Raw genomic sequence first — 13,031 nt, forward strand, 5'->3', positions numbered from 1 at the left:
TGGGCTAGGGTGGGCCATGCAGGTGAGGGAAAGCCCTTGTACACACTCACACACACCGCCCCCGCTGCACACATCAGCCCCTGCCTTACACACCCGTTGTACCGACACACACCCGTCACCCTCGCCTTGAGCCCACCCGGTAGTCCTCTGCTGTTGAACACCCACCGCCGGCCCACAGCACTCGTTACGCACCCGCCTGTTGCACACCTTTCACACACACCTCCCCTGCTACACACCCCTTACACACACTCGTATGTGCTCCGAACCCGTCACACACGTGTAACGCCCAGCGCTCCCGCCCGTCACGTGCCCGCGTACGCCCGTTACACCGGCGGTGCACACGCACTGCACACCCGCAGTGTGCACCACCGCACCCCCCCTGCGCCCCGCCGGCACGGTGGCCCGCCCCCCGCTGCCGCCGCCCCCCGCTGCCGCCGCCCACCCCCGGTTCTGCTGCCGGCGCCGGTCCCCTCCGTCCCGGTCCCGCTCGCGGGCCCGCTCCCCCTCCCGCCGGCGGTACCGAACGCCGTCGCGGTGCCCGCCCCGCCCCTCCCCACCCAAACCCCGCCCCCGCGGGGCGGGCTCAGCCAATGGGCGCGGGCGGTGCCGCCGGGCCCGGGCGGGCAAGCGCTATAATGATCCCTACGGCACCGCCGCCGCCGCCGCCGCGCCGCCCGCCCGCCCTGCCGAGCCCGGCCCGGCCCCGGCCCCTGGCCGCCCGGCGCTAGGGCCGCCCGGCCCCGCGGGAAGATGAACTACCTGGTGAGCGCGCCCGCGGGAGGGACAGCCGGGCGGGGGGCGCCTCGCGGGGCACGGGGGTGAGGGCTCACGGGGCGCCCCGGCAGCGCGGAGCTCGGCGGAGGCCGTGCTCCGCCTCCAGAGCCCGGGCAGGGCACCCTCCCCTCCGCGGGGCGGCCGAGCCCCCCTCGGGTGACCTTGGCCTGGCCCTGCCGCGCCGGGGCGGGGAGGCCTTGTCCGCTAGGGGCCCCGCGGGGAGACCCCCCCGGGGCTACGGGCCTCCCCGCCGGGGCGGCGGAGGCGCCGAGGGGCCGGCGAGGCCCGCGGGGCGGGGAGGGAGCCGGCCGGACCGGTCCCGCCATCCTGGGGCAATCCGCGGCCTGCGCTGCCGCCGTGGCACCGGCTGAGGCCAGCGGGCTCGGTGCCGCGTCCCGGGCACGCCGCGGCGGCACGGCCCGTGTCCGCCATGAGGGTGGCCGTGGCGGAAGGGGCCCGGTGGCGGCTGGCGTGGGGATGGCCGCGGCTGACTCACCGCCATGGCACTTCCTCCCCGGCGGCGGCGGGAAGGGGAGGGAGAGGCGGAGGAGGGCCCCCCCCCGACACCGGGGAGGTGGAGGGGCCCGTCCCCTTCCCAGCACCACCTCTGGGAAGGATGGGTTGCACTCCCGCCGGGAAGGAAAAGGCGGTTGGAGCAGAGAGCTCCAGCCCGTGCGACCCGCTCAGCAGACGCCGCGGGGCTCCGTCCCGGTGCTGGATCTGCCGCGATGACTCCCCGCGGCTCACCGCCCCGGCGCGGGGCTCCCTTGCAGAACGTGCTGGCCAAGGCGCTGTACGACAACGTGGCCGAGTCCCCGGACGAGCTCTCCTTCCGCAAGGGCGACATCATGACGGTGCTGGAGCGCAACACACAAGGGCTAGATGGCTGGTGGCTCTGCTCGCTCCACGGCCGGCAGGGCATCGTCCCCGGGAACCGCCTCAAGATCCTGGTGGGAATGTACGACAAGAAGCAGCAGCAGCAGCAAGTGCCCGGCCCTGCGCAGGGACCGGCACCACCGCAGCCGTCGGTGTCCCAGTTGTCTCTGCCTTACCACCACCAAGGGGGCTTCACCCCTCTGTCACCCGCCTCGCAGTACACACCCATGCACCCTGCTTATGCCCCCCAAGGGGACAACATCTACCTGATGCCAGTCCCCAACAAGGGACAGCAGGGTCTGTACCAAGGCTCGGCAGCCACTGGACAGTTTCCACCTCCCCCAGCTAAGCAGCCACCTGCCTACCCAAAGCAGACACCTCCCCATGCTTTCCCCAGCCCTGGCCAGGAGATCTACCAGGTGCCCCCCTCACTCGGCCAAGCAGCAGAGGCTTACCCTGGGGGCTCTGCCAGCCCTCCCCAGGACGTCTACCAGGTTCCCCCCTCAGCCAGTCAGGCTCAAGACATCTACCAGGTACCACCATCGTTGGACATGAGGAGCTGGGAAGGGCACAAGCCCCAAGGAAAGGTAGGATGTGGGGACTGGGGATGGTAGTGTGATCGTGGGGCTCTCTGTGGTCCATGGTGGAAAGTGGGTGGTAGGGCTACAGGGCTATTTGTTGCCCACCACTGTCTTTGGGAGCAAGCACTCCTTTTATGTATCACAGGGGGTGTGGGGGCATCCTTGCCCGCTCCACAGGCAGGAGCGGGTGTGCTGTTGGGGGTCCCTATGCTGGCTGAAGTGCTCGGGTTAGTGTGGCCCACCTAGCTGGGGATTGGCACAGCATTTGGCACTTGGGTCCTCTTCGTCTCAGTATGGGCTCTGCCAGTGACATAGGCTGCTGGTAACCCAAGAGCTGCTTGGAAATGCCCCTTTGCCAGATCCCGCAGCTATGAAGGTGGCTATGGTACTGGGTATGGCACTGTGGGAGCGTGGGCAGGGACAGGCAGCCAATGCCAGCATGTCTCAGCCAAGCCAAGGGTCCTGCCAGTGCTTGCCAGTTGGGTTTACTGGCAAGGCAAGGGTGAGCCATCCGCCTGTCCGCAGCACAGGGAACCTGTCCAGGTCAGCCTAACGGCTGCATCCTGAACACTGGGCTCTTCCTGGCTCTGCCCCTTCCCGGGCACGTCATTCCGGGGAAGAGGAGCAAGGTGTTTTCAGCATCGTGCTTTCTGGGAATGCCACCCTGACTAAACCCCTTAGGAAATGGCCGGTGAGGGGCGGTGGGGCTGCCAAATCACTGCCAGTGCATGAGGAGCATTCTACATGGAGGACAAGCCCGGCACCTCTGCCAGTGGCTCAGCCCTTCTTGCCTCAGGGTGCCATGATCCTCTGGGTTTGGTTCTGTGCTGCTGTTGTGTCCCCATGGTGCGGCAAGGTGGGAGATGCTGAGCCATGGGCAGGGACCTGCTGTACCCGCCGGGCGCTCGCAGGTCCCTTCCCGCGGCTCCGTGCCCAACCGACCATTCCCTCCCGCACGCTGCGGCCGTGCCGCCGCTGGGCTTTGTCTCTCGCCGAGGCTCACCGCTATAAATAACCGGTGAGATCATGCCGGTCCTGGCAGCGCAGCCTGGGCAGGCAGCGCCCTCCCGTGGGCACCGGTTTGCCGGTGCCAGACAATCCCAGCACCCATCTTTCCAGCCCCATTGCTGCGTTTTGGACTGCTGATGTGGGGTGGGAAGGCAGGCTGGGGATGCTCGGTGGTTCCACCTCATCCCTTTCCCTCTTGCAGGTGCTGGTGCCCACCCGTGTGGGGCAAGTGTACGTCTACGACTCCCCCAAGGGCGAGCAGGATGAGTACGATTTCCCTCGTCACCTCCTCTCCACAGGCTCCCAGGAGATCTATGACGTGCCGCCTGTCCGAGGGGGTGTCCCAAGCCAGTTCAGCCAGGAGGTGAGGCTGGTTGGGGGGCAGGGAGGTGCTCTGTCACAGCATGGGATCCAAATCCGGACGAATGGCACCCAAAGCTGCGCACGTCATGAGTCTTGGCGCTGTTTTGGGCACCTCCATCCTTCCCAGTGGTCCCTGGGAGGAGGTGGGTGCTCACACCATCCCTGACATGCAGTCCTGTGTCCCATCCCTCCAGGTCTATGACACTCCACCAATGGCAGTTAAGGGTCCCAATGGGCAGGACTCAGGGCAGGAGATCTATGATGTGCCCCCCAGCGTGGAGAAGAACCTGCATCAAACTGTAAGTGCTGCTGAAGACATCCGAGCTTCTCTTAATAAGACGGTATATAAGGGAACAATCATTCCCTGGAACAACATCCCCAGGGTTCTGCTCCCCTGCCTGCCACTGTGAGGGTCAGGGCTTTAGACAATCTCATCTAGGGGATTAGGTTGGACTGGATGATCTTTCAAGGTCTCTTCCGTCCTGGCCTGCTCTAGGACTTCGTGAATCCCACCCCAAAGGGGATGTGGGAGGCTGGGGTGCTGCGACAGTGTTGTGCCAGCCTCCCTGGGGCAGGGGCATCCCTGGGGGTATGGCTCCATCTTGGTGCGCCCCCAGCACTGTCTAGCATCCCTGGAGCTGGCACTGATGTGTACCCCAGCATGGCACAGCGTGTGCTCATGTCCCGCTGTGACCCAGGCTGGCTCTCCCTGTGATGCTGATGGTGCCTGCTGCTGCCCTTGCAGGTGTATGATGTGCCCCCGTCTGTGAGCAAAGATGTGCCCGATGGCCCAGCACGGGAGGAGACCTATGACGTGCCCCCTGCCTTCGCCAAGCAAAAAGCCTTTGACCCCTCCCGCCACCCTTTCCTGGCCCAGCAGGAGCCCTATTTGCCAGAGGATGTCTACGATGTGCCACCGGCAGCTGGGAAAGGTGCCCCTGATCCGCCGCTCTCCCACGAGATCTATGATGTGCCCCCCAGCCTCAAGAAGCTGGGCGGGTCAGCCTTCTCCTCCCAGGAGGTATATGACGTGCCCCGGGACCTGCATGCTCCAGGCAAGGGCTCCCTGGACACAGAGGGCGAGTACATCTATGATGTCCCACCACAAGTGGATCGTGAGGCGAAGGGCGCCGATGCCAAGCGCCTCTCAGCCTCCAGCACAGGCAGCACCCGCAGCAACATCTCCACATCCTCGCTGGATGTGGTGCCCATGAAGGAGCCAGCCAAGGGAGCCAGCAAGGAGTTCTCCTTGGACTTGGATGCCGCCATGGAGACACTGGCCAAGCTCCAGCACGGTGTTGGCGGCGCTGTCTCCTACCTCATGTCCTTCATCAGTGCCAACTGGCGCAGCCCCGAGCACATGGAGGCCAACGCTGCCAGCATCCGTGGGGCAGCTGAGGGTGTCCGGACGGCCCTCCGGGACCTGCTGGAGTTTGCCCGGGGGGCAGTGGGCAATGCTGCCCAGGCCTCTGACCGGTCTCTCTACACCAAGCTCAGCAAGCAGTTGCAGAAGATGGAGGAGGTCTACCAGGCCCTGGCACGGCATGGCCAAGCGCTGGACGCTTGCCACTGGGCCCCAAGTGCCCTGGCCGGTGGCAAGCCGGGCACGGATGACTTGGAGCACTTTGTCATGCACTCGCGCGGCATTCCCGATGACACCAAGCAGTTGGCCTCCTTCCTGCATGGCAACGCCTCCCTCCTCTTCAAACGGACAAAGCCGGCAGCAGACATCGGCGGCCATGGGCCCCCTCACCCTTCCGACAAGGCCAGTAGCATCCAGTCACGGCCCCTGCCCTCCCCACCCAAGCTGCTGGCCCAGGAGTCGCCCGATGGGCCCTATGAGAACAGTGAGAGCGGCTGGATGGAGGATTATGACTACGTCCATCTCCAGGTGAGCGCAGATAGTAGAACTGCTTCCAAGGCTGGGTTCTGTGCCAGTGGTCCCTGGAACAGGGGGGATCAGACAATTCTCACCGCCGCAGTGCTTCTTCCGCCCACATCTTGATTTTACTCTGGCTTGAGCACTAGGGAGACCAGGGGTGTCCCAGGGCAGGGGAGGGCTTGGTCTCAGCAAGGCTGGTGTTGCTGACCCTCATGTCATGCCCATTCCTTCCCTGCAGGGCAAGGAGGAGTTTGAGAAGACCCAGAAAGAGCTGCTGGAGAAAGGCAACATCATCCGGCAGAGCAAGGACCAGCTGGAGCACCAGCAGGTAATGGGGTGGGTGTGCAGTGCTGGGCACAGCTCTTGTGGCAGGCAGGGTCCTTGGGTCCCTCTCCCTATGTACCCCCTGCCACTGGCCTGGACCATGGTCCCCTCTTGCATGGCTGTCCCCATGGTGGGTTCTGGCTCACCTCCTTTGCCAGTGCTGTGGAGGAGAGAGGAGCCTGGCACGGCTGTCCTGGGGGTGGCACTGTCCCTTGCTGCGTCCCCTGTGGCACAGCTGTCACCTGGAGCTGGTGGCCACTGCCAGCCGTGCCCATGGCTTCAGGCACTGGCTTTATGGCTACTGTGCCTCACGCCTGTCCCTCCCATAGCTGAAGCAGTTTGAGCGGCTGGAGCAGGAGGTGACACGCCCCATTGACAACGACCTGTCCAACTGGAGTCCTCCCCAGCACTACGGCCCAGCGCGGGGTGCCCTGTGTCCCGCCGATCGCCAGCTCCTCCTCTTCTACCTGGAGCAGTGTGAGGCCAACCTCACCACGCTCACCAACGCTGTCGATGCCTTCTTCACTGCTGTCAGCACCAACCAGCCTCCCAAGATCTTTGTGGCCCACAGCAAGTTCATCATTCTCAGCGCCCACAAGCTCGTCTTCATTGGGGATACCCTGTCCCGCCAGGCCAAGGCCCAGGACGTCCAGCACAAGGTGATGCACTACAGCAACCTCCTCTGCGAGATGCTCAAGGAGATCGTGGTGACCACAAAGGCAGCTGCCCTCCACTACCCTTCTCCTGCTGCCTCTAAGGACATGGTGGAGCGTGTCAAGGACCTTGCCAACAGCACGCAGCAGTTCAGGATGGTGCTGGGCCAGCTGGCAGCCATGTGATGGCACAGGGCTGCTATCCCCATAGCCCCCGCCCTGTTCCCCAGACACACATCCCCTCCATGAGATCTCTCTCTGCCTGGTGTAAGTGGATTTGTACATAGAGACTCCCCATATGCACCGGGGGTCTGGGGCTCTGCTGTTCGAGGGGTGAGGGGCTGCAGCCATTATCCCCCTTCCTTTTTTTCCTCCCTCTGGCCAGAGGCCAGGATTGGTTTTAGAGCCATGCCCTTAATGAAGCAGAGCTGGGGTGTGGATTTGTACCCACTCATTCCTGCTGTCCTCTCTCTGTACAAAACCCAGCAGCCTGAAGGCCATGGGGCCATGTCCCTGTTCAATCAGCATGGGGATGTGTCTGGCAAGTTGGGATGATGCTGTTGGCCACTCCACTGCTGGAGGGCCTCCTAAGTGGTCTCCAACAGCCAGACTTTTAATGCTGTGCAAGCCACCATATGTGGCGGGGCAGGGACAGGTTGTACTATGTGCCAGAGGCTCTGGATAAGTGTTCCCAGGGGAATAAGGGGATTAGAGGGGGCCTGGGGCAGGAAGGGTCTGACCTGTATGTTCTCGGGTTTTAACTCCTGTATGAGCTGTAACCGAAACGCAAACCAAAACTGGTGCCTTTTGAATGCAGGGGAAGCTTCTGCTGGTTCCCAGAGCTATGGAGTCACAGCCCCCCAGAACTCAGCCCCCTAGCCCCCAACAGCATAAAGATTTGCCTAGAAACCCCCCATCTGTTGGGTATCTGTGTTTCTCTTCTGTGGGAAGGGAACCCATTGGGAAGGCTGGGGCATCCCCTCAAAAGAGATGATAGCACATAGAGGCTATGGGTACAAAGGAAAGAGGATCAGAAGGTTAGGGGTGAAAATGAATGGGGGGCAGTGGGGCCACACAGCCCTGACTCCAGGGGGCTGGTGCTGGCACTGGGGGTATCTCAGAGCATCTTAGTGGGGCTCGTGGGATTGTGGGGTGGGTTTAGTATGGTCTTGAATGCAGGACATGGAAGGTCTCTTGAAACCCAAACTATTCTGCAATTCTGAAGGTGGCAGTGGCCTCAGGCAGTGGGTGCAGGGGCCGCGTGACTTCTGTGAAGAAGCCCAGGATGTCCCTGGAGCCCACAAGGAGCAGGGTCAGGTTATAGCTGGATAGCCCCTTCCTGCATGGGGCTGGTGCTCCTCCAGCAGCACCACATTGCATGTTAGGCCACAGAATCACGGAATAATCTGGGTTGGGAGGGACCTTCAAAGCTCATCTAGTTCAACCCTCTTGCAGTGAGCATGGGCATCTTCGACTGGATTAGGTTGCTCAGAACTGCATCCAGCCTGGCCTTGAATGTCTCCAGGGATGCTGCATCTAGCACGGTGCAGTAGTGCACTGTGTTGGTGGCTGAGGGGGCCGTGGCTGCCATGCTGCACCCCGAGGCATCTGCCCCAGCGTCTGCAGGCAGGAGGTGGGACTCTTGGTGTGCCCCTGGAACCATGGAGAGCCCAGCATCCCAAGGGACCATGACACACACAAGAGGACCCCACAGATCATAGCACCCCCAGTCCGTGGCACCCCTGATGCGCCACAGTTACTGATGGGGAACCAGAGCCCAGTGTCCCACACCCTCACCACCATGTCCCTTCTTCCTCTCCCCAGGCCCTCCCACCCACTGCCCCTCCACAGACCTTCTCCAGCCCAGACCGTTCCCCCGTGTGCGCATGGCCCTTCCACAGACCAGCCCAGCCCCGATCTTTGCCCCGGGGGTGCCGGGCCCAAGCCCCCTGAGACAGCTGGGGCCCTGACCGCGCCCCTCAGGGTCTCCGCGAAGGCGAGGGCAGCAGAAACTGCCGGAGGAGGGGGGGGAGCAAGGCCCTTCATCAGGGCAGAGCGGGACGGGAGGGTTCAGCCTGGGGCCATGGGCCCGGGACCCACAGCCGAGGGCACCGCGGTCACACCGGGATCCCCGTCCCGCCGTGCCCCACGGGAGCCCCGAGCGCCAGCTCGGCCCCGCCTTGGAGCAGCAGCTCCGGCGGCCCAGGGCCCGCCCCAGCCCCCGGGGCAGGGACACGGCAGCTCCGGCCAGGCCAAGCCCGGCCAGGGACCGCAGCGGGTTTGACCCGGGACAGGAGCGCGGCAGCAGCATCGGAGCGGGGCCTCCCCCGCTGCCACCGCCCCCGCCGCGTTAAGGTGGCTCCGGCTAACGGGGCCGCGGCGCCTCAAAACGAGTCCCTCCCTCCCGGCCTGACCGGACCCCACCTCGCCTCCCGCACCAGGGCCAAAGGTCCCCGCTCGCTGCCGGGGCCCTCCCGAGGGTCCCCCGGATCCCGCCCCTGCCCTGCTCGGCCCGCACCGGCAGCACCGAGTGTCCTGCTGCTGCGCCGGTGTCCCGCACCCGAGCCCGCACCCATCGACTGTATTAGCTGAAACGGAAACAAACTGACCCGGTTCCAACCGAAACCAGGACAGCGTGCTTGCTCCCTAGCGTGACCTTGGTTTCCGGGGTAGCCCGGCACCCATCTGTCCCTGGGCTGCCCTTGAGTTCCCTGTGCCCCTGCTCTCTTTGCCCCAGGGGCTGACAGCCCGAGGCACACAGGACCATTCCTCAGGAACCCCCCCGGTCCCCGCGGGGTCCCCGGTGCCCTGGGTGGGGGTGCCCCCGCCGGGAAAGCAGGCTGGGGTCCGGCGGCCGTGTCCAGGCTCCCGGGCACCCGAGCAGCTGCGGGAACACCCGGGGCGGCCGCTGCGGGCAGAGCAGGCGCAGGAGGCTGAGGCCCGCGGGGAGGGAGGGAGGGAGCCGTGAGGCGGCGCCGCGGCCCCATCAGCAGGAGCCACCTTAACGCGGCGGGGGCGGGAGGGGCGGGGCAAGGACTCCGCTCCTATTTCCGTTCCGTCTCGCCGCAGCCGCACTTCGGTCTCGCTGCTGTCGTGGCAGGGTGCTCCATGGCCCTGCGGCGGGTGCTGGGATTGGGGCGGGCCCTGGGCCGCCGGAGCTACTGCTCCAAGGTGGGGCCGAGCAGGAGCTTGGGGGTCCCATGGGGCACGGCGGGACGGGGATCCCGGTGTGACCGCGCTGCCCTCGGCTGTGGGTGGAGGTCCCGGGGCCATGGCCTCCAGGTCGGACCCTCGTTTCCCCCCCGCAGTCCCCGCTGCCCCCAGACTTCGTAGAGGCCCTGAGGGCAGTGGTGGGGACCCACAACGTCTCCACGGCCATGGCGGTGCGGGAGCAGCACGGGCATGACGAGTCCATGCATGTGTAGGTACCTGGGCTGGGACCCTGGGAAGGGGTTGAGAAGGGGAAAGGACTTGGGAGAGGGGAAGAGCCATGGGAGGGAAAGGGTCTGGGGGGAAGAAGAGAGCTGTGGGTGGGAAGGCCATCGGGAGGGGAAGGGTTTTGGAAGGGGAAGGGTCTAGGCTGGGGGCGTGGGAGGGAAAGTGGCTGGGGAGAGGAAGGGTCTGGGTTGGGGAAGGGTCACCGGGGGAGACATGGGCATACGGTGGGGAAGGGTCTGGACTGGGAGAGGGTCCTTGGAGGGGAAGAGCAGTGGGGGGAAGGGTCTGGGGTGAGGAAGAAGGGACACGGGGAGAAGGCTGGGGAGAGGTGGAAGGGCTTTGGGGTGACGGTTGTGGACGGGGGCCGGTGGCAGCAATGCTTCTGTCCCCAGCTGTGCCCCTCCGGACGCCGTGGTGTGGCCGCACGTGGTGGGGCAGGTCCAGGAGCTGGCTGCGCTCTGCTACCGCTACCGTGTGCCTATGGTGCCCTTTGGCACTGGCACTGGCCTGGAGGGCGGTGTCAATGCCGTGCAGGTACAGCCTCCCAGACCCGTGCCCGGTCCCCGCCCAGGGCTGCCCGTGACACCATGCCCAGCCTCTGCGGTGCCCCGTGGCAGGGCGGTGTCTGCTTTGACCTGAGCCACATGAACGCCATCGTGGAGCTGAGCCTCGAAGACTTCTCCGTGTCGGTGGAGCCCGGCGTCACCCGCAAAGCCCTCAACAGCTACCTGCGTGGCACCGGGCTCTGGTTCCCTGTCGGTACCGTGGGCACTGGGAACAGACAGGGGGCTGTCTGGGGTGGGGTGGTGGTGCTGGGGTGCCCGTGGGTGTGATGTGGTCACAAGGGTGCTGGGGTTCGCCGCTGAGGTACTGTGGTTCCAGGGGTGTCCATGTGGGAGTGGGTGCCGTGATCTCATGAGGTCCCGATGGTACCAGGGGTGCACAGGGCTGGGCAGAGCATGGGGTCTCATGGGGACATCGTATGTCCCTGTCCCTATGCCGGCTGCCCATCCCATCTCCACTCCATGCCATCCCATCCCATCTACAGACCCCGGTGCGGACGCCTCACTCTGTGGCATGGCAGCCACAGGTGCCTCAGGCACCAATGCAGTGCGCTACGGCACCATGCGCCCCAACGTGCTGAACCTGCGCGTGGTGCTGCCGGACGGGCGCCTGTTGCACACCGCAGGCGCCGGGCGCCAGCCCAGGTGGGCACGGGGGGGTTCGGGCTGGGTGCGGGCTGTACCAGCACCCACTCACTAGCCCAACACAGGAAGCGGGCGGCCGGCTACGATCTGACCTCGCTGTTTGTGGGCTCCGAGGGCACCCTGGGCTTCCTCACGCTGGCCACGCTGCGCCTGCACCCACTGCCTGAGGCCAGCGCCGCCACCACCACTGCCTTCCCGAGCGTGCAGGCGGCTGTGGACTGCACCGTGCAGGTCCTGCAGGCTGCCGTGCCCGTGGCACGCATCGGTGGGTGCTAGGGGATGGGTCTGGCGCTCGGGCTGGGGGTCTGGGTGCGCATGGCAGGGCTCATGCTGTCTTTTTCTGGTCAGAGTTCCTGGATGAGGTGATGGCAGGTGCCTGTGGCCGCTTCAGCAACATGGAGCTGCCGGTGGCCCCTACACTACTCCTGGAGCTCCACGGCTCCCGGCATGGCCTGGCTGAGCAGCAGCAGCAGACAGGTAGGCTCAGCTGAGGGCCATGGTGGGCACAGGTGCCCAGGGACAATGGATGGGCAACCAGGGATGTCCTGGCATGAAGGACAGTGTTGGGTGGCCATGGCATGGCTCTGGGGCAAGCGACGGTGTCCACTATCTGGGATGGGGAGCCAGGTGCATCCTGAGGCAAGCAATGGGTGCCCAGGGTCAGGGATTGGGGAACCTTAGTGTTATCAGGGTGAGGATGCCTGGAGCCTAGGACTGGCATTCTCAGGGGTCCCATGGATGTGGTCCCCTGTCCCAAGCATGTGGACAGGGGACCTGGGCTGTCCTGAGGAGAGGGACAGGTTCCGAGGACCAGTGACAGGGGAGATAGGGCTGGGTGCCCAGAATGGGGACTGGGAGACTGGGGAGTGCCAAGGTGAAGGATGGGTACTGACCTCCTCAGGCAGTGGTCTGCTGAGGGGCCCAGGGGCTGGGGAGGGACGATAATAGGTGCCCCAGGGTGTGGGGTGGATGCCCAGGGCAGGGACTGGGGCTCCTGGGGGTGCTGCGTGTCCCACCCACCTCATCCCAGTGCTCCTGGCAGAGGAGATTGTGCGGCTGAATGGCGGCTCCAACCTGGCCTGGGCGGAAGAGCTGGAGGAACGCGAACGCCTCTGGGCCATGCGCCACTGCGCCTGGTATGCAGCCTTGGCACTGCGGCCCGGCTGCCAGGTGAGGGACAGGCACAGGGACAATGGCAGCAGCGCCTCGTGGAGTTGTGGTGCCATTGCTCTGCACTGGGGCACAGTGCCCTGTGGAGCTGTGGTGCCACTGCCGTATCCTGCCTGGCCCAGGGCTACTCCACTGATGTCTGTGTGCCCATCTCCCGTCTGCCTGATGTGGTGGTGGAGACCAAGCGGGACCTGCAGGACTCTGGCCTCACCGGTCAGTGGGGCAGGGGGGGGTGTCAGCTGGGGGACTGCTGTCCTCCCCACTGTACCCCACCTGACCCACAGTCCACTGCAGGCCCCATGGTGGGACACGTGGGTGATGGCAACTTCCACTGCATCCTCGTCTTCGACACGCAGGACAAGGATGAGGCGCAGCGTGTCCATGCCTTCACTGAGCGCCTGGGCAGGTGGGGATGGGGATGCTCCAGGGGGACCGGGATGGAGAGATGGGCTTCCCTGTCCCCTGACCTCATCATTCTGCAGGAGGGCGCTGGCAGCAGGGGGAACCTGCACTGGGGAGCATGGTGTGGGTCTGGGCAAGCGGGCACTGCTGCTGGAGGAGCTGGGACAAGAGGGGCTGGACACCCTGCGCAGCATCAAGGCTGCGCTGGACCCCCACAACCTCATGAACCCCGGCAAGGTTCTCTGACGGTGGCACCAGCACTGGGCTGACACCCCTTGTTTCCCCAAATCCCCCACCCTTGTGGGTCAAAGACCCCCAATAAACTCTTTTGCACCCACAGCCTCCATGCACT

The 13,031-nt window shown here is 65.1% G+C and overlaps 3 protein-coding genes across 5 annotated transcripts; all 3 read left to right on the forward strand.

Moving 5' to 3' along the window:
* Window positions 1-653: 653 nt before the first annotated feature.
* On the forward strand, window positions 654-7,377 carry BCAR1 (BCAR1 scaffold protein, Cas family member). 2 transcript variants are annotated; one of them, XM_065662628.1, is made up of 7 exons: window positions 654-762; window positions 1,548-2,237; window positions 3,442-3,603; window positions 3,797-3,901; window positions 4,348-5,493; window positions 5,723-5,812; window positions 6,138-7,377. In XM_065662628.1, exons 1-7 carry the CDS (start codon window positions 751-753, stop codon window positions 6,645-6,647), a joined length of 2,715 nt encoding a protein of 904 aa, XP_065518700.1. In that variant the 5' UTR covers window positions 654-750; the 3' UTR covers window positions 6,648-7,377. The 2 variants fall into 2 exon arrangements, with proteins under 2 accessions (XP_065518700.1, XP_065518699.1); XM_065662627.1 differs by lacking the exon at window positions 654-762 and having other exon boundaries at window positions 1,391-2,237.
* A 266-nt stretch (window positions 7,378-7,643) lies between these two features.
* LOC136005491 (proline-rich protein HaeIII subfamily 1-like) lies at window positions 7,644-9,429 on the forward strand. The gene is made up of 4 exons (XM_065663027.1): window positions 7,644-7,773; window positions 8,445-8,810; window positions 8,903-9,042; window positions 9,199-9,429. The coding sequence occupies exons 1-4, from the start codon at window positions 7,644-7,646 to the stop codon at window positions 9,427-9,429; spliced, it is 867 nt and encodes a 288-aa protein (XP_065519099.1).
* A 96-nt stretch (window positions 9,430-9,525) lies between these two features.
* On the forward strand, window positions 9,526-13,018 carry LDHD (lactate dehydrogenase D). 2 transcript variants are annotated; one of them, XM_065663690.1, is made up of 11 exons: window positions 9,526-9,632; window positions 9,770-9,882; window positions 10,292-10,433; window positions 10,517-10,658; window positions 10,948-11,107; window positions 11,173-11,372; window positions 11,456-11,584; window positions 12,138-12,277; window positions 12,400-12,490; window positions 12,572-12,683; window positions 12,760-13,018. In XM_065663690.1, exons 1-11 carry the CDS (start codon window positions 9,570-9,572, stop codon window positions 12,923-12,925), a joined length of 1,458 nt encoding a protein of 485 aa, XP_065519762.1. In that variant the 5' UTR covers window positions 9,526-9,569; the 3' UTR covers window positions 12,926-13,018. The 2 variants fall into 2 exon arrangements, with proteins under 2 accessions (XP_065519762.1, XP_065519763.1); XM_065663691.1 differs by having other exon boundaries at window positions 12,150-12,277.
* The last annotated feature ends 13 nt before the right edge of the window (window positions 13,019-13,031 follow it).

Source organism: Lathamus discolor, chromosome Z, assembly GCF_037157495.1.
Source record: "Lathamus discolor isolate bLatDis1 chromosome Z, bLatDis1.hap1, whole genome shotgun sequence".
Lineage (NCBI taxonomy): Eukaryota > Metazoa > Chordata > Aves > Psittaciformes > Psittacidae > Lathamus > Lathamus discolor.